We start from the raw sequence: 22,661 nt of genomic DNA on the forward strand, positions 1-22,661 counted from the left end.
CGCCAATGGGCGCGAGCGCTGGGAGTGTTAAAGGGCCAAGGCGGTTTGTGGAGAGGCGCATTGGGAATCCTTACTTTTTCACTCCCTTTGGAGGGGTGTGTCGGGCTGCCCTGGACTGCCTACGCGCTTTAGGGGGCCGACAAATTGGCCGCTTGTTGGGGCTGGAAGGCCTGAGCCGCTAGGGCAGCTGAAGGGGCGGTGCTGGTTTGGCTAACGCGGCCCCGCCTCTCTCCGTGTGCCCGTATCTGGGCTAGCAGCGGACCTGGCAATTGCCCGGGGGCTAAACTCCTTTCGGATTTGTTTCGCGCTCTGGGTGACCGGGCGGTGGTAGCGGCCTTTGGCTGCCGGTCTCGGAGGCCCGCAGGGCATGGGCGGGTCAGCGGGCCGGCAGTTACGGGACGGGTTCGTGCGGTTAGAAACCACGCGTGATGTGCGTGTTGGCCGTGAAGATTGGGCTTCTGCACTGGCGGAACTCGGCCGAGAGACCAGACGGGGCAGTGCGGCCAGAAAGAACGGGACACGAAAGGCAAAGTAGAAGACATGGTGCAAAAGGGAAGGCGTCTCTGAGGAGGTGACACTGCAGCTCAGTGGAAGGGCGCGCCGGCAGAAGGAACATCATATAAAAGGCGTGGAGACTCGTTGGAAAAAGCGAAGGGAGGCCCATGTGGCGGCTCGAAGGCCGGGGCTAGGAAGGTGCAGTTAAGCGGTGCCGGGGCGGGGGGGGGGGGGGCGTCGAGGGTGTGCAAGATACCGCCTGAGGCTTCACTCCTCGCCCCACCCCCCATCACTCTCCCTGCCTGTGGACGGCGTAGGCTGGGAGGCACTGGAAGAGGCAGAAGAAGGGGTGAGGGTGTAGAGGCCCCGACCCAGCCAACAGGCTGTCGGAGTACAACTCTGACGCTTGAGAGGGCCAGGCTTTTGGGTTTTGTTCATTTTTGTGCCAACCTCTACCCCCCACTTCTGCCCACCTCCCCCAGGCCCTCGCCTCTGTGTCAGGCAAGAAGTCCTTCCTTGACTTATTAGTGGGAGGAAGGAATGTGCACCCAACCCCAGACATTGTCTGTACAGTTAGGTGTAGTAAGGAAGAGATAGATCCAAGATTATTTTTTTCGAGGAAGGAATCAATGCGACTTGGAGACCGATTAGATGTCAACAGGGAGGACTGGCTTGGTGACTTGGGGTGGATGGATGGTGCTGTGGATGCCCTCTGCAAGTCATTGCTCTTTGTTCTACTGGTGTTCCCAGGCAATGATGGTGACTCCTTTCCCTCCTCCAATAGTGTCTCCCATCCAGGGATGTCAAGTGTGCCCCTAACCCCTCACCCTGTACTGAGGGTGTCTGAGGAGTCTGGGACAAATGAGGTGTGGGAGGAGCAATCTGCCGCCCCTCCCCTCCCCTCCACTGAGGCACCAACATGTTCCTGGGACTGGGTTAGCAGGTTGAGTCGTCTGCGTTGGTGTCTTCTCTTTGGATTTAGATTTGATGGCAGGGATGAGGGGACATTTATTTTTATTTTTATTTTTAAATATATTTTATTGATTTTTTACAGAGAGGAAGGAAGAGGGATAGAGAGTTAGAAACATCGATGAGAGAGAAACATCGATCAGCTGCCTCCTGCACACCCCCCACTGGGGATGTGCCCGCAACCAAGTTACGTGCCCTTGACCGGAATCGAACCTGGGACCTTTCAGTCCGCAGGCCGACGCTCTATCCACTGAGCCAAACCGGCTTTGGCGATGAGGGGACATTTAGAGCAAGTTAAATTCTCTGCATCACGGTCACATCTGCCAAGGCCAGGCATGGAAGGGTAAATGGAACAGAAGGGCAGCCTGGTCCTGCAGCAGTGAAGAAGCCAGTGTTAGCATTGGGGATGGGGTGGCCTTGGTGGTCCAGGCCTGGAGGTCTGTGAGGAGGCTGTGGCAGCATGCTGGAGCCCCACACATCCTGGGCCAACCATCAGTGGGTGCCTGAAGGGCTTTGAATTCAGCTTTTGCCCAGTGCAGCAGTGATACCTGGTTGGGAGGGGCAGGCCGATGTCCCTAGCATGAGGGGAGAAGAATGGGGAAATAACCAGCTGCCTGACAGCCCCCTCTGCTTTTTTTAAATGTTCTAATATAATATAATTTGACATGCATTTAAATTTTAACACATTTAATCTTTTTTTAAAAAAAAATTAGGACCTTTTATTGAACTTATTGGGTGACATTGGTTAATAAAATTACAGGTTTTGGGTGTACAATTCTATAATCTGTACATTGTATTGTGTAACACATTTTATATAAAATCTGAAAGCATGATTTATCACATGAAATTAATCAAATTTGTTTCTAAATATTACTGATTTTTGTTATCAAGTGTATTATCATCTGGTGAGCTTTAACATTTAAGCATCCTGGCTTTTGCCATTTTGGGGATCAGAATGTGTTTGGAAGAAACATGAAAAAATAAAACTAGAGGCTCCTGCCCTTCCGCCCTCCCAGCCCCCAGTGCCAACGTGCTGAGAGCTAGGAGCAGGGGCCTTCAGAGACTTTAGGAGGTCTTTGGCCCAGATTTGACGGAGGGGGTGGGGCAGGGCTCCTCTGGACAGGGCATTTGGCCGCCAGACACAGGTATCCTGCAGGCTCTGGCCAGTGTCCTGAGTCCCCCTCCCTTTCCTCCCAGTGCTGAGGGCCACCTGTTGGTGATGTGGGGCTGCTCTCACTTTGAGAGCGTACCCACATCAAAGTAGTAGAATGTTCCCTCTGCCTTCATCCTCTGTGGGCCTGATAACCTCTGCAGTGCCTGCCCTTGGAGGCTGGTGATCCTGGACACAGAGAGGGTCAGGGATAGCTAGGGCTGTGCTGGAGGTCATGGTGGGCCACCCAGGAGCTTTGAGCAGGCATTGTGACCCTTTGTAAGCCTGCACTTTTGCCCATTGCTAGCAGTCTCTGTGCCAAGGGCAGATGTGGCCCAGCAAGGTGGAAGAGGGGTTTGGTTGGGGTCAGGGTGGTTGTGATGGCTCAGTGACCTTGGGGGAGGCCTTAGAAGAGGAGACAGGGCCAAAACCGGTTTGGCTCAGTGGATAGAGCGTCGGCCTGCGGACTGAGAGGTCCCGGGTTCGATTCCGGTCGGGGGCATGTAACTTGGTTGCGGGCACATCCCCAGTAGGAGGTGTGCAAGAGGCAGCTGATCGATGTTTCTCTCTCATCGATGTTTCTGACTCTCTATCCCTCTTCCTTCCTCTCTGTAAAAAAATCAATAAAATATATTAAAAAAAAAAAAAAAAAAAAAAAAAAAGGAGACAGGTTACTAAGGCCTGGTTCCTGTCTGTGGGGGTGAATGCCTGCAGCCCATCATGAAGGAGCCCAGTTGGTACTGACTGGATCTGAAAGGCCATCCAGCCAATGAAGGTCTGGAATCCTCAGTTAGTGTCTCCAAGGTGTGGGGCATCAAGTCCTGAGCCCCACCTCCCAGCTAGGTCCCCCCTGCTGTAGGCATCTCTGGACTCTCCCAGGAGGCACTGTAGGCTGCCCTCTGGAGGGGCTGCAGGGCTGGGTCAGCTGAGCAGTGGGTTTGGGAGCCCGTGCTGGTTTTAATGCTCAAAGCCCCATGTTTATTTCTGCCCCAAGGAAGTCAGTAGTAACACCTGAGCTGCCCACTCTGGGGCAGTCACAGGGAACAGGATGGGGCCTGGCCAGAACTGGGTGCAGAGCAGGTGAATTGTGTGCTGTAGCACTGGGTAGGCCTCAGGTCATGCTGTGGTGTTGACTGGGTTTAGCTGTGTGGCCTGGCCCCCAGCCCTCCCATTCCCTTGTGCCTTACACAGCTAGTCAACTTGGAGCTTCTCTGACCTCAGAGGCATCTGAAGCCAGCACCTGTGGGGTATAGGCCAGGCCCAGGAGTGGGGCCTGGGCAGCAACATGTGTTAAGGAAGGAAAGCAGCGGCTCTGCTCCCCAGGCCTGACCCCACAGCTTCAGCTCCTCCCTCTGTCTGCTTGAAGCCTAGACTACGTGGGCCCATCAGGTAGGGATGGGACTCCAGGGCCTAGCACTGTCCTGCCTCCTGCCTGCCTCTCCTCAGGTGCCTGGACCTCTGCATTGTTGCCCCTTCTCTGGTAGTCTCCAGGCCCACCTTCCCTGAGCTCCCCCTCATGCAGGGTCCCTAGAGAGCCCTCTGTTGGGGAAGGAAAACGGTTTGCAGGAGCTTAAACATTCTGGGGTTTGGGATCAGACCTTAGCCAGGGTTCAGGGAATGGAGCCTTTTGTGTGGAGGGTGGGATATCGTACACTTGGCCTACTGGCCTCAGCTGTGGAGTAGGGTGAGCAGCCTAACCCTAACTTTGGTGTTGGGGGGGGGGCATATCTCTTGGAATGTTTGGGCCATCTCTGAGATGCAAGAGTGGACAGAAGAACTTAGTCCCTCTGGGTCCAGGCTGTCTACCCAGGAACGTCTGTCCCTCTGTCTGCAGGTGACACTCTGTCCCTCAGTGCAGCGGGAAGGCTCTGGATGAGTGTAGGCGGCACTTACCTTCACAATGGCCCATCTCTGTGAGAATGGGGGTCCCAGAGGGCCTGGCGAGCTTATGCCAGAGGTGAGCTGAACAGCAGCTGGCATGGGGTGTCACTCAGATGGAGCAGCAGGAATCAGCTGCCCTGGTTGGCGGTCTAGCCTTATGCCAGCCTTTTGGAACCTTCTCCCCCTCATCCCCAGATAGCTTGTGGCCACCCTTGGACCTGCCTTCCAGCCTCCCCTCCCCTCCAGGTGCTGGCCTTGGCTCACTCCTTGGTTTTGTCTGCTGCTGCTTTGTGAGACCCGGCCAGGGATCCCGGACTAGAGATCTGGGATTGGAATTTACTCAGCAAGAAACTGTCCAGTTTGCTTGTTTTTCTGAGTCCCTGCAACCAAAGGGCCAGGGCACTACATGGGGAATGGGTAGGGAGCAGGCCTTAGGATGTGGCCACTTCTGGTCCTTGGAGCTTACTTGATGAGAGGAGCTCAGGTGGACAACAAAGGCATACATAGAGGGATCACCTTGAGGATGCCAACCTGCCTGCTATAATCATGGCAGAAACTGTAGTTGTGTCCTGGTGTCTGGGTTTTATCTGCATGTCCCAGCTCCTTGTACCTGGTGCAGCCATTGGCCTGCATTCTGGGCAGTGATGTGGAAGCAGAAGTGTCTGGCAGTCGCTGAGAGCTGTGCCCTCTTGCTCCTACGCTGCTTTCTGATGATGCCATCTGGAAGCCTCAGCAGCCCTTGGACCCTGAGAGATAACCTTGAGAAAGGAGGCCTGCACCTGGATGCAGCAGGCACATGGAGTCTGACTCCCTGACAGAATGCCTGGACTGCCTTCTCTGGACTTTGTACTTGGCAGAGAAATAAACTGTCTTTTCTAAACCACTGCAATCTGGGATTTTCTGATGTGCTCAGCAAGCCTGCTTCAGTATTCATTCTGCAGAAGTTGTTCTTATGACCTGGGTGGTGGGGTCCCTTTGACTTGTGACCTACTGCCTGGCAGCCCTTCCCCACAGTAAAAGCAATGGACAGGCTTGGCTTCAGCCCTGCCCCCCAGTAGGGTCTCCTCACCCTTCCCACATGGCTGCCCTTTCCTTGTCAGAGCTCCCTCTAAGTTCTGGGTGCAGCTGTCAGGCTGAATGTCAGTCCCTCAGTCCACTGCCAGTTTCAGTTGAGCCACACCATTGGACTGGGCAAGACTTTTCTGGGCCTTGCTCTCGGCCCTGAAGTGGGTGTCTGTCCCTCAGGAGCCCCCGACCAGGCCACACAGGGCAGGGAAGGCATGACCTCATCTGGGTCTCCTAACTGCTGTTGGGGGTAGGGCAGGAGTGGAGTCCCCTTGGAGGGCTATGCCTGCCAGATGTGACAGTTGTTTGGGACCAGCATCTCTAGGGACTGTCTGGGCCTGAAGGTCTAGAGGAGAGTGATAGGAATGGGAAGATGGATGACAAAGACCAACTTTCTGCTGGTGGGGGAGGGGAGTGTGATGTCCATGGCTCCTTTCTGCACCCATCTCCTGGGCTTAGAGCTGCCACAACTAAAACCAACCAGGACAGGGTATGTGTGTGGTTTCTTTGACCCCACTCCTGCTCCTTGAGGACACTCAGCTTCACACCAGGTTTTCAGCAGCTTTGTAGATGATTTGGGACACACTGGACCCTAACAGCAGTGCTCCTTCCTGCTGCTCCTGGGGTCCCTTCTAATTGTCCCTCCTGCAGTTACCCAAGCTCCATGTGTGGATGCAATCGTGGGCTCCTCTCACAGTCAGTCTTCTGGGCTCTCCCCCACAGTGCTGTGCGCCTGTCCCTCTGGTCCCCACTGCTACAGTTTTGGCTGTGCCTGTATCATCCTTTCCGCAGCTGCCAGGTCATCTTCCTAAGAAGGACCTCTGATTACGACTGTCCCCACTTTCATCCTGCCAGTCTCCTTCAAATTAATCTCTGTACCTCATCTTCTGTCAATGAACCCACCTCTCCCTGAACTGAGGCAGTCTTGATTTCATATGTGTGCCTCACATACGTATTAAATGTTCCTTCAGTCCTAAACACCTTTCCTTACATCCTTTTTGTGTCATCAAAGGAGAAGAATGACACATTTCCAACACGTGGGCTTAAAAACAGCCCAGGAGCCCTGGCTGGTATGGCTCAGTTGGTTGAGCGCTGTCCCATGCACTGAGAGGCACTGGTTTGATTCCTGGTCAGGGCACATGCCCAAGTTGTGATCCTGATCCCCATAGGGGGCGTGCAGGAGGCAGCCAGTAGATGTTTTTCTTTCTCATAGATGTTTCTCTCCCTCTCCCTCTAAAAGTCAGTAAAAACATATTTTAAAATAAAACAGCCCCGGAAGCCCTGCAGTAGGGTTGTCAAGTGTGGACATGCAGCCAGGCCATGCTGGCCTCTACCCTCCTCCAATGACCCAGCAAACCCAATCTGGGCATAGCAACCACAGCTCCTGCCAACAACTCTGAGGTCCTTCTCTCAGATGTTTTCCGTTGGGCAATGTTTAGGACCACAACCACCCCTGTTTACTTTTTATAACATGGAACTAAATGATGATAGTTTGAAGAATTTTAAAGGGAATAAAAAAGCTACTGGAAACCATTTGCAGTGTTTATGAACTTTGAGAGACTGATAAAAATGCAAATTTGAAACTAACCAAAATGAACCAGTGATGAAAACAAGTGTTTCCTAAAACTATAAATTCTAAGAGAATGTAAAAGGCACAGAGATTCAAATAATGGAAAATTTAGAAAGCTAAGAAATAAATAGTACATAAATAAAAAGGGAGCTGATGCTGAAGAATGATCTGGAAAGTGGCTTAAAGCCCATGAGTAGCCCTGGGGCTAGAGGTCTCCTGTTCACGCACCTTCCTACACCAACCCTACACCTGTCTTTCCTCACTGTAGACGAACATCTGTCAGTTGGCTATTTATATAACCTGCTTTTGCACTTATATTTTTGGCTTATTTCTTCACCTCATGACAGTGAGTTCTGTAAGTTTACTACATACTGTGAAAAATGAGCTCTTGCTTTTGTATGTCTGAAACTTGACAAAGAAAGCTTGTGTTAGGACTGGGGGTGAGTTATTGGGCCCAAGACTCCCGTCTTGTGTGTGACTCACAGACTGTGGTCATGTTCCCTTCCAGCCTTTATTTTCTGGACACTGAGTCACCATGTGTTCGGTGCACCCTCCATAGATGGCCGCTCAGTCCCTGCCTGGTCTCCTGGCTGGTGGCTTCTCAGAAGGCCAGGGCCAGGAATGGAGGATTGCCTTCCCTCCCTGTGCTGGCCAACTCTGGAAGTTACTGATGGGATGGTGCTAAATGAAGGGTCAGCTCTGCCTGGTGTAGTGTCCACACTCTGAGGAGCACGGACTCTCAGGATGCCCCCGGTATCCTGGAAGCCAAGACTTTAGTGCCTAATCACAGCTGGCATCTCCCTCATGGATGGTGACCTTTCTGTCCATTCTGGGCAGCCTGGCGAGTCTGCTGCCAACTGTCCAGCCGGTTTCCCGTTTCACACCCAGCGAAGCTCTGTGCCACGTGTGAACATGGAGGTGTCACTGAGTGCTCTCTTCACAAGCTCATAGGAAATTCACTCCCTGGGTCAGCTGTGGCCCCTTGTGGGACAAGCTCTCCCCAATGACCCTGAAGCTTGCCTACACAGACCGGACCGGCTCTCGGTTGGGATCTTGACTTCTGGGAATCGGGTTCGACAACCACCTTAGATGCAGATGCTCGCATGCTGAGTCCTGCTGTGAAGACACTGAGACAACCAGTCCACATTGTGCCTTGATTTCATATCCATCATAGAAAGCAGTGATTAGAAATAAAGGTGCAGGATACGATGAACTCGGAGGGAGAGGATGTCCACCTGTGCTTCCCCTCATCCCACCTCTGCCAGGCTCCTCATGGCCCCTCATCCTCAGCGGGTGGCTGCAGGTGGGCAAAGCTTAGGAAGACTTGCTCCAATGAGATCTGGCTCACAGAGTAGTCATCCACTCCATACTTTTCCTTGGCCTTCTCCAGGATACCAAACACCTTTGGGAAGTAGACAAGCTGCTGTTAACAAGCCCAGGGCCCAGCTTCTTGACTGGTCTGGGAGTCCTCTGGCCTTAAGGGGTGGTATGGCCACAAAGATCCTACCCCTGCCCAGTCCAGCCCCCAGGGCATCCACAGGGAGTTGGCCTTACAGGGAGAGTCAAGATCCCAGAGGGAAGAGATGGGTTGTGCTCGGTGAGCAGGCTGGGGGACCGTGTATCCTCCTGACTCTTAGAATATGACCTAAGGCAAGCTGTGTTCCCTCTCTGAGCCAGTTTTCTTTCTTGCACCAATATTTTTCCAACTCAAATATTTCAGGCATAAACCCCTAAACCTAGTCGATAGTAGGGTGAGTGTTAAAACAGAAACTACAAGTGATTCCTCCTTGGAAAGAGCCTGGAATCACCACAGAAGAGGTGACTGCTGGAGGGAACTTCCCCAGCCCCTGTGGGGCTCGTGCTCACCTTTGCCCAACTGAGGTCATCACCAGGCAGGTGGTAATGGACCATCCCTTGGTGCTCATCTTCCAGGACACTGCCTGCACAAAGGAGAGACCGTGTCTCCACGAGGGTTGGGTGGGAGGGCAGACCCACAGAATCTCAGCCCTCGTCCCAAGGGTCAGGCTCAGATGCCCTCTGTACACCTCACACACCTGGGAAGGTCAGGTCCACAAATGCCTTGAACTCCTGCAGCGCCTCCTGCTGCCCATCACTCCTGACCTTGGCCCGCAGGGAGTAGCCACTGCCAAACTTGCTCTTGAGGTGTTGCGGGCTGCCCAGGCACTTGAACTGACCCTGCACCATGATGGCCAGTCGGGTGCACAAGGCCTCACATTCCTCCATGCTGGGAAGAGGCAGTGGAGGCCTGACTCAGGGCTGGGGTATGCTGACACTCACCCTCCATGTGCAGATGAGAAGGTGCCAACACCCAGATCAGGCTGTTCCTGATTCCCATGCTCAGAGTGTGGTGCAGGTGCTAGAGCCTGGGGATTCTCCTCACAGATTCTGTTCCAACTGATGTCAGATCTCTCTCCACCCAGTCCCTCAAGCCCATCCCTCCCATAGCCCCCGTCCCAGCTCATCCATTGACCCACAGAGACCCAGGCTCTACCTATGGGAGGTGATGACGATGGCCTTGCCAGATTCACGTGCTCTGGCCACAGTGTCCCAGAGCAGACGCCGGGCCACGGGGTCCATGCCGGTGGACGGTTCATCCAGGAAGATGACCGCAGGCTCTCCAAGCAGGGCAATGGCAGTGCTCAGTTTCCGCTTGTTGCCACCACTGGGATAGAAGGGGTGCAGGAGGGGGCAAGGCTTATTATTAGCATGTTATCCCCGGATCCCAATAGATGACAGGGCCCAATGACCGCAGAGTGCCTCAGGTGAAGAGGAACGAGGGTGTGTGCCTGGACAGCCTCCACTTCAGAGAGCTAGAGGTCCCAGAGAAAGCTGTGCCCAGGGGGTCAGTTCCCACCCCCACATGGAGCATCACCATCTGTCTGCAGCTAAGGGGAGTCCTGACCTCACCTGAGGTTGGCTTTACCACTAGGAGGCAGGAACCAACAGGGCAGGGCCTCTCACCTGGGAGCTCTGGCTCCAGACCTGTGTGGCTATGTTAACGGAGACCCTGACCCCATCCTCGGAAGACCCATAGGTCATCAAGTCATGGGGCGGGGGAGGGGCTGAGGCGCAGGTGCACCTGTAAGTCCTGACCAGCTTGTTGGCATGAGGCTCTAGGAGCAGGCCCCGAAGTGTGTTCTCCACGTAGGCACTGATGTGACGCTCGGGGATGCCCCGAAGCCGGGCGTACATGACCAGTGTCTCCCGGCCTGTCATGTGGTCCAGCAGGGCATCAAACTGGGGGCAGTAGCCAATCCGCTGTCGCACCTTGGATTGGAACACAGCCAAGGAGGTAACAGGTCAGAGGGAGGCTACTCCAGGTTTCTCTCAGCCAATTTGTCCAGGGTGGTCCATCAGCCAATGCACAGGCCTGGCATTGGCACAGCCAAAGCTGGCCAAGCGGCACTTCAGGAGGGACACAGGAGGGCTTGGCTGGCTCAAGGATGCCACGAGTAGCCACACTGCCCCATAACAAGGGGTCAGAGAGGGGCCAGAGCCTTGTCCACTATAGGCTGGGTGGGGGCAGGTTGGTGCAAGAATGTATAGGTTATACAAAGTGATCACCATATGCAAATATCTGCTGATGTATCATCCACTCATTCCTTCATCAGATGTTTAACAAACATCTAACGTGTAGGACTTTTCTTTCTTCTCCCTCTAATGAAAGAGGATTGGTGGCAACACCTTTGGGGTGGGGCATCCCCTGGTCAGATGGCCACCTTCATCAGAGCCAGGGTGCCCCACAGCCGCTGCCATCTCCCCCACTACCTGCAACTGCTGGCTGGGGACAGGTGAGCCTGAGGTCTGTGGATTCCAAAGATGGGGTTTCTTTTCTTTATCCTCTTTGGGATTTACTTACATTTCCAGCATTTGTGTTTAATTGGTCTGGGAAAATTCCTAGCTATTACCTTGTCAGTGATTAACTTTCCCTTTTCTTCTTTCCTGCTAGAACTCAGATTGAATATATTGAGGACTTCTCACCCTTTTCTTCACTTTCTGGATCACATCTATAGTTTTCACTTTCCTATATCTTCAGTCTTATTTATTTTTAAACACAGTAAACACAACTGTTTTTGTAATCTGGGTCTGGCAATTGCAAATCTAAAGTCGTGGGCTTGTTTCTCCTGCTGGGCCTGTGTCTGCAGGTTCTAATCACAGGGACTGTCTTCTTTGTTTAGTTGTGCACTGCTCATAGGCCTTGAAATACTATTTGGGGTGCTCTTTGAGGCCTAGGATGAAGGCTTTCCTCCAGAGAGGGGTGTTCTGCAGCCCCCAGCACAGGCTCTACTTCATTCCTTTTCTTGCTCTGCTCAGCACATGAGGAACCTTCTGGGCAACCCCCAGGGGCAGGGAAGCAGGTTGGCCTGGTTCATCCTTGCCCTGAGGGGCAGCCTTTGGGGTTCAGCCCCACGTGGGGAAAGTCTCCTATTACACCCCTACCATGGAGGCCCTGGGTCTTTGTTTCTGCTCTCTTCACTCAGCAAGGCCCCTAAACCCATGCACATTGTCTAGAACACAATGGCCCTTGTGCCTCTCAGGGCTCCTGGATTTTGGTCTGAGTTCCTTACCATGCTGTGTGCTCTTCCATGTTCTTGCCAATATGGTTTGTGACTAACATTTTATTTGGCTTTTGGTGCTTGGTGGGATGGCTGGTCTGAACAGCCCAGGGACCATTATTGTTCATCTCTGTGCACAGACTGGAGAGAGCCTATTTTTTTATTTTTGAGCAGGGCAGTGTGCTGTGAGCACCATGCCCTCCCAGGTCCAGAGAAATGGCTTCTCTGGGAGGGGCCCAGTCTCAGCCCCCAGCCAGGCCTGGGCTTTTCCAGTCAAAGGGGCCCTTATCTCCCTATCCTTTCTCTCTACCCCATCACCGGCTTAGTTCTGCCCACAGTCACTGCCTCATCCACTTTCTGAGCCAGAGATGAGCTGCATCCCTGCCTCCAGGGAACCCCCTCTTCCCGTCTCCCTAGTGGCACCCACCTTCCCGATGTCTGAGCGGATGCTGTATCCCCCAACAAAGGCGTTCCCAGAAGTGAGGGTCTCCTCCCCAGTCAGCATTTTGAAAGTGGTGGTCTTCCCAGCTCCGTTGAAACCCAGCAGCCCGAAGCACTCCCCTTTCTGGACTGCAAGGGAGATCTTGTCCACGGCAAAGAGGGGCACCCGCTGCTCATACACCTGTTAGGTTCCAGGGAGGAATCACGATGGGGAGGCAGGGAGCCAGCTTCGAGGCAGCCGGCACTGGGGACAGACCTGGGGCCTGTGGGGTGTAGCCACCTTACTTTGCAGAGCTCCTTGATGACCAAAGGTGTGTCCAGTGGGGAGTGCAGGCTGGGCGCCAGGATTCGGTTCCTTTCGTCCACCACATCCTGGTCCTCGGGAAGTGCTGACGGCCGGGTGTACACTTCCATCTAATTGTTCCGGAAAAAGACGGCAGGGGGTGAGCTCCAGCCGAGGGTCCTTTTCTTTGGGAGGAGGGGCTGAGGTCTTTGAGACAGCTCACATGTGCAGACTCAGGCCTTTCACGGGGAGAGCTCAGGGGACCATAAGGACTGAAAGTAACACTGAGCAGGCACTAATTGCCTGAGAAATAAGGACAGTGCAGACCCTTGGAGAAAACCAGGAAATTTCACTGAAGGATGCGAGATTTTAATACATAAAAAGAACCCTCCTCTTTTTAGAGAAGTCCTAATATTTTAGAGAAGCTAATTTGCCCTGGGTTAATCTGTGCATCCAATGTGGGTTTTGTTTGTGGGATGGGATCTATGTGATAAACACGCCGCTGCCTAGCAGCACCGCCTCTGCTGAGATGAAGGCCCCCAAGCTCAGGAGGACTGTGACCCCTCCTCTAGGCTGCGAGTCCTGGGTGCTGGGTGCTGAGGCTCTCACTGTGAGCTGGCCCGAGGGAGCCTGGCCTCAGTGGGAGACCTGCCCAGTACAGAGCTGCAGGAGCCACTCACCAGCCCCCGCCTTCTCCGGAAGGCACAGATGCAGGTCTTCAGTCTCCACAGCAGGTCAGTCTCAATGAGGAAGAGCAGGGTGAGGTAGGCAAACCCTGAGGCAGCCAGGGAGGTCACAAACCTGCCGACCCCCGGGGCACTCCATGCATAGAAGTTTTCCTGGTACTGGATGTCTGTGTGGGCAAGGGAGAGGGTGCTGCTCCTGCGTCCCCTATTGCCCTCACTTTTCTACTGGGCTGCCAGCCCAAGTCCCTCTCTCTAGGCCCACCAGGCTGCACCCCAGCCCACTACATGGAGGCTGTGAAGGTACACGGTCCACTCGTCTTCCAAGGGTGCATACCATGCTTGCCACTGCCACCCAAAAGCCCCAAACACTTCTTGTATTTTGGGGCAGTTTCACCTTGCAAGGGGCTCCTACAACAAGTGACCAAGTTGTGCCCTCACTCACTCACACATACATTCACTTCCTTGCCTTGGGACTGCACTGAGACATAAAGACAGGTAGGATGTGCCTCCCTTCCCCCAAGTTGGTCCTGTGAAGTAAGAAAGTGGCAGGAACAGAGCAGAGATGGAGCCTGCCAGGGGGATGTGCAGGGCTCTTAGTTGTCAATGTGACAACTAAGCTGCCTGCTAAAGACTGTTCCAGGTGCAGAAGGAGTGTGTGGGGGGATGAATCGTGGCCCCCAGAGAGACATCCAGGCCTTAATCCCCTTGACCTGTGAATGATCTTACTTAGAAATAGCATTTTTGCAGATGTAATTATTATTTAAGGTCTCAAGGTAAGATCCTGGATTTAGGGTGGGCCTTAAATCCAATGACAAATTTCTTTACAAAACAAAGGAGAGGGAGTTTTGAGATACAAAGACACACGGAGAAGGCCACATAAAGACAGAGATGCAGAGGGGAGTGATGCTGCCCAGGAGTCAAAGAACGCCCGGGAGTCAGCAAAAGCTGGAAGGGTGGTGGGAATGGTGGAATCAGGTGGGAGCTGGTCAAAGAAGCAGGGGACTGTGTGTGTGTCTGAGTGCTGCGGAAGCAGCAAGGGGTGCCCAGCCCAGGTGATGGTAGGGCTGGGGGTGGGAGACCCCCCTCTCCGCCCCCAGGAGAGGGACCACCTAGGCTGATCTTACAGAGATTTAGGGTCAGCCAGGCAGGAAGGAGGAGGCGAACATCACTGGGCGGGGGCGGTGAGCACACATCTTCTGAAGACCCTTTTCATGCTTATACCCGGGGTGTCTCAGTCCTGGGACCAGGGACCTGCCCTGCCTGACACACTGTGTGGAGCCTCCCCAGAGGAGCCCTTCACAGGAACAAGGTTCCTGGGGATGCCCTGGCTGGTCTTGGGGAGAGAGCCCGGAAAAGGGGGCTGCCAACACTCACTGTATTTCCTGCAGTAGTGGGCGGCCACCTCCGAGGAGGTACAGTACCTCCTCGTCTCATAGTTCTCATAGAAGCTGCTGAATGCCATCCCCAGACAGTGGTTGGGCAGCACCAGGAATATGCGGTCCAGGGTTCTAGAAAGTTCTTCTAATTTTACCGCTGTGGGGAGAAGGCACAGAACAGTGAGTGCAGGAGGACACGCCACACCTGCCCCCAAGAACAGATCAAATCAGGGAAGGCAGGTTCCTCATGTTCCCTATGAAGTGTGTGTAAGCCAGGGCAACCAGCTGGGTGTCCTCCCAGGGGGCGGCCCCACCTGCTGTGCTGCAAATGAGAGGGGAGGTGCTGCTGGAGTGTGGTCTGGCCCAGTGTCTGCACTGGTACCCCCCTTGCCCAGTGGTACTCCCCTTCCCCCACACCTCTACAGGGGGGCAGAGGTTCCATGGGTGTTCAGGTTGTGGGGAGTAGCGGGCGGTCTCCAGGCTCCCACCTGGGATGCGCATGATGGTGACCATGAGGAAGGTGGCGATGCCTGACAGGATGTTGAATATGGTCAGCCTCGTGTAGGCAGTGGCCGCCCCCGAGAAAAAGAAGTTCATCAGATACATGAGGGGTATGATGGCCCAGCCGTAGAGCATGAGCAGCAGCAGGGTGTCGGCCACATGGCCGTCCCGTGTGAAGGCATGCACGTCAAAGGCTTTGAACACCACCTGCAGCGACACAGAGAGGGTGGCTTGGTATGCCTGCAGAGGCCCATCCGCCCCCCAGGCCCAGTCATCCCCCATGGTGGCTTTCAACCCTGGGATCTTCCCTGATGAGGATCCCCCTTCTCCCCTTTGCTGACAGAACTGTCACCAGGGCACCAGGGCACCTGGCTCCAGGGCCCTGCCTACCAAAGGGGGCAGAAGCTGAGGGCATGGAGATCAATGAGAGGGGCTGCCTGGCATTTCCAACTGTCCTCCTGGAATCAGGGCTGAGCTGCCAGGGTGGGCCCCGCCTGGTTTTGTTCTGCACAGGGGGCCCAGGGCAAGCCCCCGGACGTGCAGGGAAGGTTCCAGCACCAGCTGCGGCCTCACCAGCAGCAGCAGAGTGGGGATGAGGAAGGAGATGAGGTCCCACAGCAGAGCTGAGAGCCAGAAAGTGGCCACATGGACTCCACTCACAAACTGGACATGCTTCGCCTGGACAACCCTCTCGCTGACCGCCAGGATGGAAAATGTACTGGCCAAGAATGCCATGGCGAAGAGCAAGTTGAGGGCGATGTCAAATCCTTTCCGGCCCCTGCGAGGGTGGGGAGGACAGGGCAGGTCAGGGATAGAGCACAGTACTTCTGGGCAGATGGGGGATGCGGTCCTTGGTAACTACCATTCAAAGCATGTGATGCAGGTTAAGGGGAAATGCCAGAACTGGGGGATGGTCTCAGTACCAGAAAAATCCTCCCATCCCCAGAATAGCTCCTCCTCTGGATTTTCTGTCTCCAGTGACGGCAGTGCCACTCGCCCAGTCACTTTCAATCTGTGCCACCCACTCGCCACAGACACTCGGGTATCACTCTGCCTTTCCCACATCTGAGAACACTCTGCCTGCTTCTCTGTTCTGTCTTTGTCAGACCCCCATCACTGGGTGCCTGTATTGCTGCAGCAGCTCATCTTCCTCCACCCCACCCCCATCAAGTGCATTCTACATTTGACGTTTAATTGCCAGTAACACCTTCTACAAACTGGCTTTTGGCTTTATTCTGTTGCTTAAACACATCCTGACCATTTCAATATATGATACTGGGACAAATGGATATTAATTGACCCAAAAAAGGAATGCAGTACTGACACATGCTACAACATAGATGAACCTTGAAAGTGAAAGAAGCCAGTCATGAAAGGGCACATATTATATGATTCCATTTACATGAAATGTCCGAAACAGGCATATCCATGGAGACAGAAAGTAGACTAGTGGCTGCTGGGAGATGGAGCAGAGAGGAATGAAGAGTGACTGCCAATGGTCACAGGATGTCTTTTCGGGGTGATGAAAGGTGCAATAAAATTATATTGTGGTCCAACAGGTACATGAGAAGATGCTCAACATCCCTAATCATCAAGGAATGTGAGTCAAAGCCATGATGTTTCCTTGAAAAATTAAAAATAGAACTACACTATGATCCAGCAATTCCTCTGGGTATTTACATGAAGGAAATAAAAACACTAACTTGAAAAGATAGTTGCATCCCATGTTCACAGCAGCATCTATAATAATAAAAGCGTAATATGCTAATTAGACCTGACAGCCGAACGACCTTCCTTCTGGACGATCTTCCGGATAAAGCTGGGGCTGCAAGGGCCGTGGCTGTGAGGGCCGAATTTTGTGCATTGGGCCTCTAGTTATTTATAATAGCCAAGACACGGAAACAACCTCAGTGTCCATCAATGGGTGAACGGATAAGGGAAATGCAATATATATCTCAATATTATTCAGCCATAACAAAGAAAGAAATCCTGCCATTTGTGACAACACGAATAGACCTGGAGGGACGATGCTAAGTGAAATAAGTCAGATAGAGAAAGACAAATACTGTATGATCTCACTTATCTGAAAAAACAACAACAACAACAAAAAACCCCAACAACCCACAAAACCCCAAATTAACAAAACTCATAGATACAGAGAACAAACTGTTGATTGCCAGAGGTGGGGCATGGGTGAAATGGGTGAAGAGGGTCAAAAAGTACCAACTTCCAGTTATTGAATATATGTCATGGGGATGTAATGTACAATATGGTGACCATAGCTAATACTGTGTTACATATTTTAAAGCTGTAAGAGAATAAATCTTAAAAGTTCTTATCACAAGAAAAAATATTTGTGCCCTAACTGGTTTGGCTCAGTGGACAGAGCGTCGGCCTGTGGACTGAAGGGTCCCGGGTTGCGGGCTCGATCCCCAGTAGGAAGAGTGCAAGAAGCAGCCAATCAATGATTCTCTCTCATCATTGATGTTTCTATCTCTCTCTACCTCTCCCTTCCTCTCTGAAATCAATAAAAAATATTTTAAAAAGAAAAAATATTTGTAACTTTGAATGGTGACAGATGTTAACTAGACTTATTGTTGTGACCATTTCCCAATACATGTATCAATACACGTACCAAATCATGATGTTGTACACCTGAGACTAACATAATGTTATATTTCAATTATATTGAAAAATTACATTGTGATGAGGGCTCCATGACTCTGTGAATATACTAATAATCATACAATTGTACTACAAACAGGGATACTGTATGGTAGGTGAATAATATCTCCTAAGCTGTTAAAACAAAAATTCCTGCTGCCTGGTCCACTCTTATACTGTGCTTGAACCTGCTCAGCCTGACCTCTGGGTCTCCGAATTTGGAGCCACCAGGAGGTAGCTGCCCTCCCTAGGTGCTCCAGCACAGCCCCTGCCTGTAGCTGCTGATGACCTGCCCGGGTCTGAAGGCCCCATAAGCCTGCCTCTTCCTGATGTCTCCACCCAGGGGAAGCCCCTCCCTAGCACTTTGGGTATCATTTCAAAGCCTTGCCATCTGCTCCATCACAAGTATTTATCTTGTGCTGGCCTGTTTCTGATATACCAAGGAGAGCAAGTGACTGCCACTGGGTCTCTTCTTTTGGGGTAGAAATGGGAGGTATCAGAGGGAGAAAAAGACATGCTAAGGCCCAGGGCCCAGTCTAGAATGGAGGATGGAGACGAACCTCCCGCCCCCATTAATAAACTGCCCTGAAGTGGGGTGACTGTTCTGAAATTAACTGATTTTCTTGGCTTCCTCTGGATGGTCCCAGAGGTTTGGGGGCTCCGTGACAGGGATGCGGTTGAGAGTCGGACACACATGATGGCATGACAAGGCCTAAGGAGAGAAACGCCTACTGGGCTCCCTGGCTCGAGCCATCAAGAAGCAAGAACACTTGGTCTTGCTGCGTTCTGCTGTCCTAGCTCACACACACAGCCAGGAGTGCCCTGAGCGCGAGTGTGTGCAGGGATTCCCCGGGGACAGTGGCTGGTGGGAGCGGGGTGCAGATTTGGGAAGAGGGCATGGCTACCCTCTACATCTTCAGGAGCTCCCTGCAGGGACTTCAGTGTGTGGCATGGAGACTCAACACCTTATCTACTATCCAAGACAAGGGTGGGTAAGGAGAGCTGGGAAAGATATGGGGCGAGGTTTCCCCGGCCAAGAACTGGAAGCTTCCTGAGGGCATAAACTACGCTTTATCCACGTCCCTGGCCCTTGGTGGCCCAGGCAGTGCTGAGGCAGTCAGTTCTGATGAATGGACCTGACAGGAGGAGGCAGGGGTCTGATCTGATGGGGATGGAGTCCTGATGGGGCACAGGGATGGTGGGGCAGTGCACATACTCGTTGAACTGGTCCTTGGCGGCCTGCAGTGCACTCCGGGGCTGGGGGTAGTTGGAGACTGTGATGGAGGCCTGTGGGCCGCACAGCAGCTTGAATAGGAGGTTGTCCACCATGGCCAGTGCAGTGGCTGGGGAGTGGTATGCCTGGTCGTTGAATAGGGCGGTGATGACTGTCCGCTCGCCGACATCTCTGAAGGATGCTGCCACCAGGCACCGCTCGTTAAAGCCTCCCCCCTCCACCGAGGCCCTGAAAATCAGGAACTCCTCCAGGTCACCTGGGGGGCAATGGCAGAGTCAGCAGTGTGGATGGCTGGTGCCCACGGCCCACACTCTGGGGAGTTCTGAAAGCCTGGAGGAACCAAGGGAGACACGCAACCTTCCAGGCGCACAGAAACTGTCCACAGGCTGTTCCACACTGCACACAGGCTCACTGCTCTGGTCTTGCCTCTCACTCAGCTGTAAAATGGGTACAGCGATGACACCTATACTGCAGGACCCAAAGGTCAGCAAGGGGATAGGGACACATCAGTAAATCCTAGTACCGATATTTACATTGGTTTCCATCAAGGCCTATTGTCATTACCTAAGGTCAGATGTTTTTAAGTACATTGTAAAAAACCACGCAGTGAGGTGGTCAAAAACAAAAGGCCCCACACTCGACAAGGGAGCAGGCAATTTAACCTTCCAGATGGACTCAGGCCGGGGCATCTATGGCAGCGTCCTGAATCCCCAGAGCCACTGTGCACCATGAGAGCCCCACAGTCTTTGGGCCAGGCTGGGTGACAGCCAGAAAACAGGCTGGGGGCACCCACCACTGTTCCAGTGGGGCTAGTCAGGGTCACAGTCACTGGCAGGGCCAAGTGGGCACTCTGGGCTGCAGGAGCTCCTGCCCAGCACAGTGCCCAGCACAGTGCCAGCCCATTCTAGGCTGCCCATTCACTTAGCTAAAGAAGAAATTCCTGCCAAGATTTTGTGACCATTCAGTATACTGAATCTCAAAGTAGCTGGCCAGGAAGTGGGAGGGGAGCAGTTAGGGAAGAAAACCTTCAAGCATAGTCCATGCACTAGAGTGATGCCAGCTCTAAACCCAGGGCAGCCCTAGCCGGCTTGGCTCAGTGGATAGAGCATCAGCCTGTGGACTGAAGGGTCCGGGGTTTGATTCCGGCCAAGGGCACATGCCTGTGCTGAGGCCTGATCCCCAGTAGGAGGTGTGCAGGAGGCATCCGATCAATGATTCTCTCTCATCATTGATGTTTCTATCTCTCTCCTTCTCCCTTCCTCTCTGAAATCAATAAAGAAATATATTTAAAAAAATAAAAATAAAAAATAAATAAACCCAGGGCAGTGTCCAACTGCCACCACTGGGGACATGGGATAGTTTTGGTTTTAGGATGATGGAAGAAAACACTGTGTCACATTAACGCATACTGTGACCAGCCAGCAACAAAGAAAAGGCAACGTAAAGACCATGGAAGCTTCACATTTCCTTTGAATGGGCCTAAATATAAAACTTCAGGAAATCACCCCTTGGACAAAATCTGGCCCTAGAGATGCTGTCTCGTGTCTTCTTCTGACTCAGTGCAACCATTTTCTCCCCCAGGGGAGACCTGGCAATGTCTGGAGGCATTTCTGGTTATCTTGATGGGATGGGGTGGGTGGGGGAGCAGGGGATCTATGGTGCACAGAGTAGAGAAGAACTAACTACCTCAAATATCTGCAGCTCTCTATTAGTGCAGCTTGGGTCCTGAGCCCCGGGGATGCCCCTTACCCAGCACTTCACGAGGCTCCTGGCCCTCAGCCTGCAGCATGTCCTTCAGATGCTCAGACAGTTGCTGATCCAGCCGAGAGGCCCCAGGCACCGAGAAGGGCACAACAGTTCTGCCGTACTCGCCCAAGGTCAGCTTCAGGATGGGGTCGTCAAAGATCTCGGAGGAGTAGTTGATGGCCAGGAGGGCCAGGGTGATGGACATCACAGGGACCAGCACCTGGGCCGCCACCATCTTCCACTCCCGCCAGCTGTATGCGGCCTTCTTTAGGAACATGGCCAAGAACTGCTGGCAGTAGAGGGTGAGCTGCAGCAGAGGGGACGAGGTGACACGGCTGCCACTCAGGAGCCAGCATCTGACCAGCAGCACGCATGGTTCCCACGTAAGCCTGGGGCCTTTGGCTGACTTTGTGCCCTGGGGCCCCTGAACTTCTTTCAGCGCTCAGTCAGTGACATGCAGGACACGTGTGTTCGTGTTCCTGCAGGTCCTGATGTGAGCCTCAGGGGGTCTTGCAACAGCCATGGAGGCGGGGCAGGCACTGTTTCCTTGTCACAGGAATTAGGGGACTGGCTGTGGTCCCACAGCTCTTCTTCTGAGGCCTCTGCCTCGCCTTGCTACTGGTATGAGGACATCAGCTGCACTTGCAGACAAAAAAAAAAAAAAAAGTCCCTCAGCTGCCCATATTCCCCAACTTCACCTCTTTACTGTCTTCCTAAGTGTGGGGAGTGTCACAGGAACCAATCCCCAGGTCTGCCACATGCTGACCATGCAACCTTGGCTCAGGCCTCTGTTTTCTGTCCATAAAATGGAACCAGTGCTGCTTCTACCTCATCCAATGCTGGCACACGTCAAGATCTTGGTGAAGGGAGCACGGTCAGCATCATAAGCAAAAACTCCCCTCTTATTCGTAAGGGGCCAAGTTAGAAGATCAAGAAATTACAACTGCTCGATAAAAGTGCTACAGGTTTTCCTTCTCTTTGCCAACCCCTGGGAGCACGAGCTGTAATCTACCCTCTTCCTGACACAATGAAACCTCCCGAAGTCCACATCTACCCGCGTGGACGCTTAACACAGGGGACTCAGGGGTCTCTCAATCCTCCTGCACTGCCTGGCTCCAGCCCCAGCACTCACCCCTGTGTTGAGCTTGATGGCGGTGCAATCCTCAATCAGGGCGCCGATGCCGTCAGTTGGGTCCATTGTCCCACAGAGGTTGCTGTCCAGTGCCCAGTCGCTTGCCCGCCTCTCGTGCTGGTACTGCAGGGCAGGCAGCTGGATGGCCTGGATGTCCATGCTGGTGTCTACCAGCTTACCAACCCTGCACCAAACACACGAGGCCTGGTCATAAGGGAGGGAGAAGCTATTGTTTCACGGAGAAGGGAAGCAGTGGGGGGCGGGGAAAGAGGGCGATTGTCAGAGGCACTAAAGTAGAATGCCATCAGCTTCCTTGGTTGGTTTGTGCACGCATTCATTCATCAGTAAATACCTCCAGAACACCAGCTATTGCAGCCAAGGAAAGTCCAGGAGAGAAAGACAAGCAGACAGGGACCCTGCTCATGGGCACCCCGGTCTCATGGGGATCCTGACCAAGGTCAGCATTAATAATCAGGGCTTTCCCAGAGGACACAAGGAGGCTTGGGTCATGATAGGTACACTGTGTTTACACCCACTTAATCCGTTGCCTGCTCTAGGCAGGGGCCCTCAAGGAAAAATCCCTACCTCACATTCTATTTCTTTGCATTTCTAGTTCTTAACACTATGTCTGTCAAATAAGCATCCGACAAATGTCTGATACATGCGTCAGTCATATCAAGCTCACCCTGCAGTTCTGAAGGTCTGAATGCTAAATTTCACGCCTTCATTAGGGATGGAGGCATGCTCTGGACTACTGCCTAAACCTGAGAGGAGTTTGGCCAGCCTGTTGTTGCCGAGGTGCTTCCAGCAGAGACCCCGGGGGAAGCGCACATACTCCCAACAGGATCGGAGCACAGCTGCTCTCCGCTTTCTAAATTGCTGTGCATGTCA

The 22,661-nt window shown here is 53.1% G+C and overlaps 1 protein-coding gene across 1 annotated transcript in view; it reads right to left on the reverse strand.

Moving 5' to 3' along the window:
* Window positions 1-7,089: 7,089 nt before the first annotated feature.
* Window positions 7,090-22,661, reverse strand: part of ABCA3 (ATP binding cassette subfamily A member 3) — a 51,106-nt gene continuing 35,534 nt past the window's right edge. The window contains exons 19-32 of the mRNA XM_080680460.1: window positions 21,771-21,954; window positions 20,642-20,945; window positions 18,875-19,148; window positions 15,568-15,772; window positions 14,982-15,201; window positions 14,492-14,650; window positions 13,112-13,284; window positions 12,434-12,562; window positions 12,135-12,329; window positions 10,231-10,418; window positions 9,643-9,813; window positions 9,185-9,375; window positions 8,997-9,070; window positions 7,090-8,532 (exon numbers count right to left, since the gene is read on the reverse strand). Of these exons, the coding sequence (XP_080536586.1) occupies window positions 8,401-8,532; window positions 8,997-9,070; window positions 9,185-9,375; window positions 9,643-9,813; window positions 10,231-10,418; window positions 12,135-12,329; window positions 12,434-12,562; window positions 13,112-13,284; window positions 14,492-14,650; window positions 14,982-15,201; window positions 15,568-15,772; window positions 18,875-19,148; window positions 20,642-20,945; window positions 21,771-21,954 (2,599 nt within the window). The 3' untranslated portion in view covers window positions 7,090-8,400. The remainder of the gene's footprint in view (window positions 8,533-8,996; window positions 9,071-9,184; window positions 9,376-9,642; window positions 9,814-10,230; window positions 10,419-12,134; window positions 12,330-12,433; window positions 12,563-13,111; window positions 13,285-14,491; window positions 14,651-14,981; window positions 15,202-15,567; window positions 15,773-18,874; window positions 19,149-20,641; window positions 20,946-21,770; window positions 21,955-22,661) is intronic.

Source organism: Plecotus auritus (assembly GCF_963455305.1).
Source record: "Plecotus auritus genome assembly, chromosome: 7".
NCBI lineage: Eukaryota > Metazoa > Chordata > Mammalia > Chiroptera > Vespertilionidae > Plecotus > Plecotus auritus.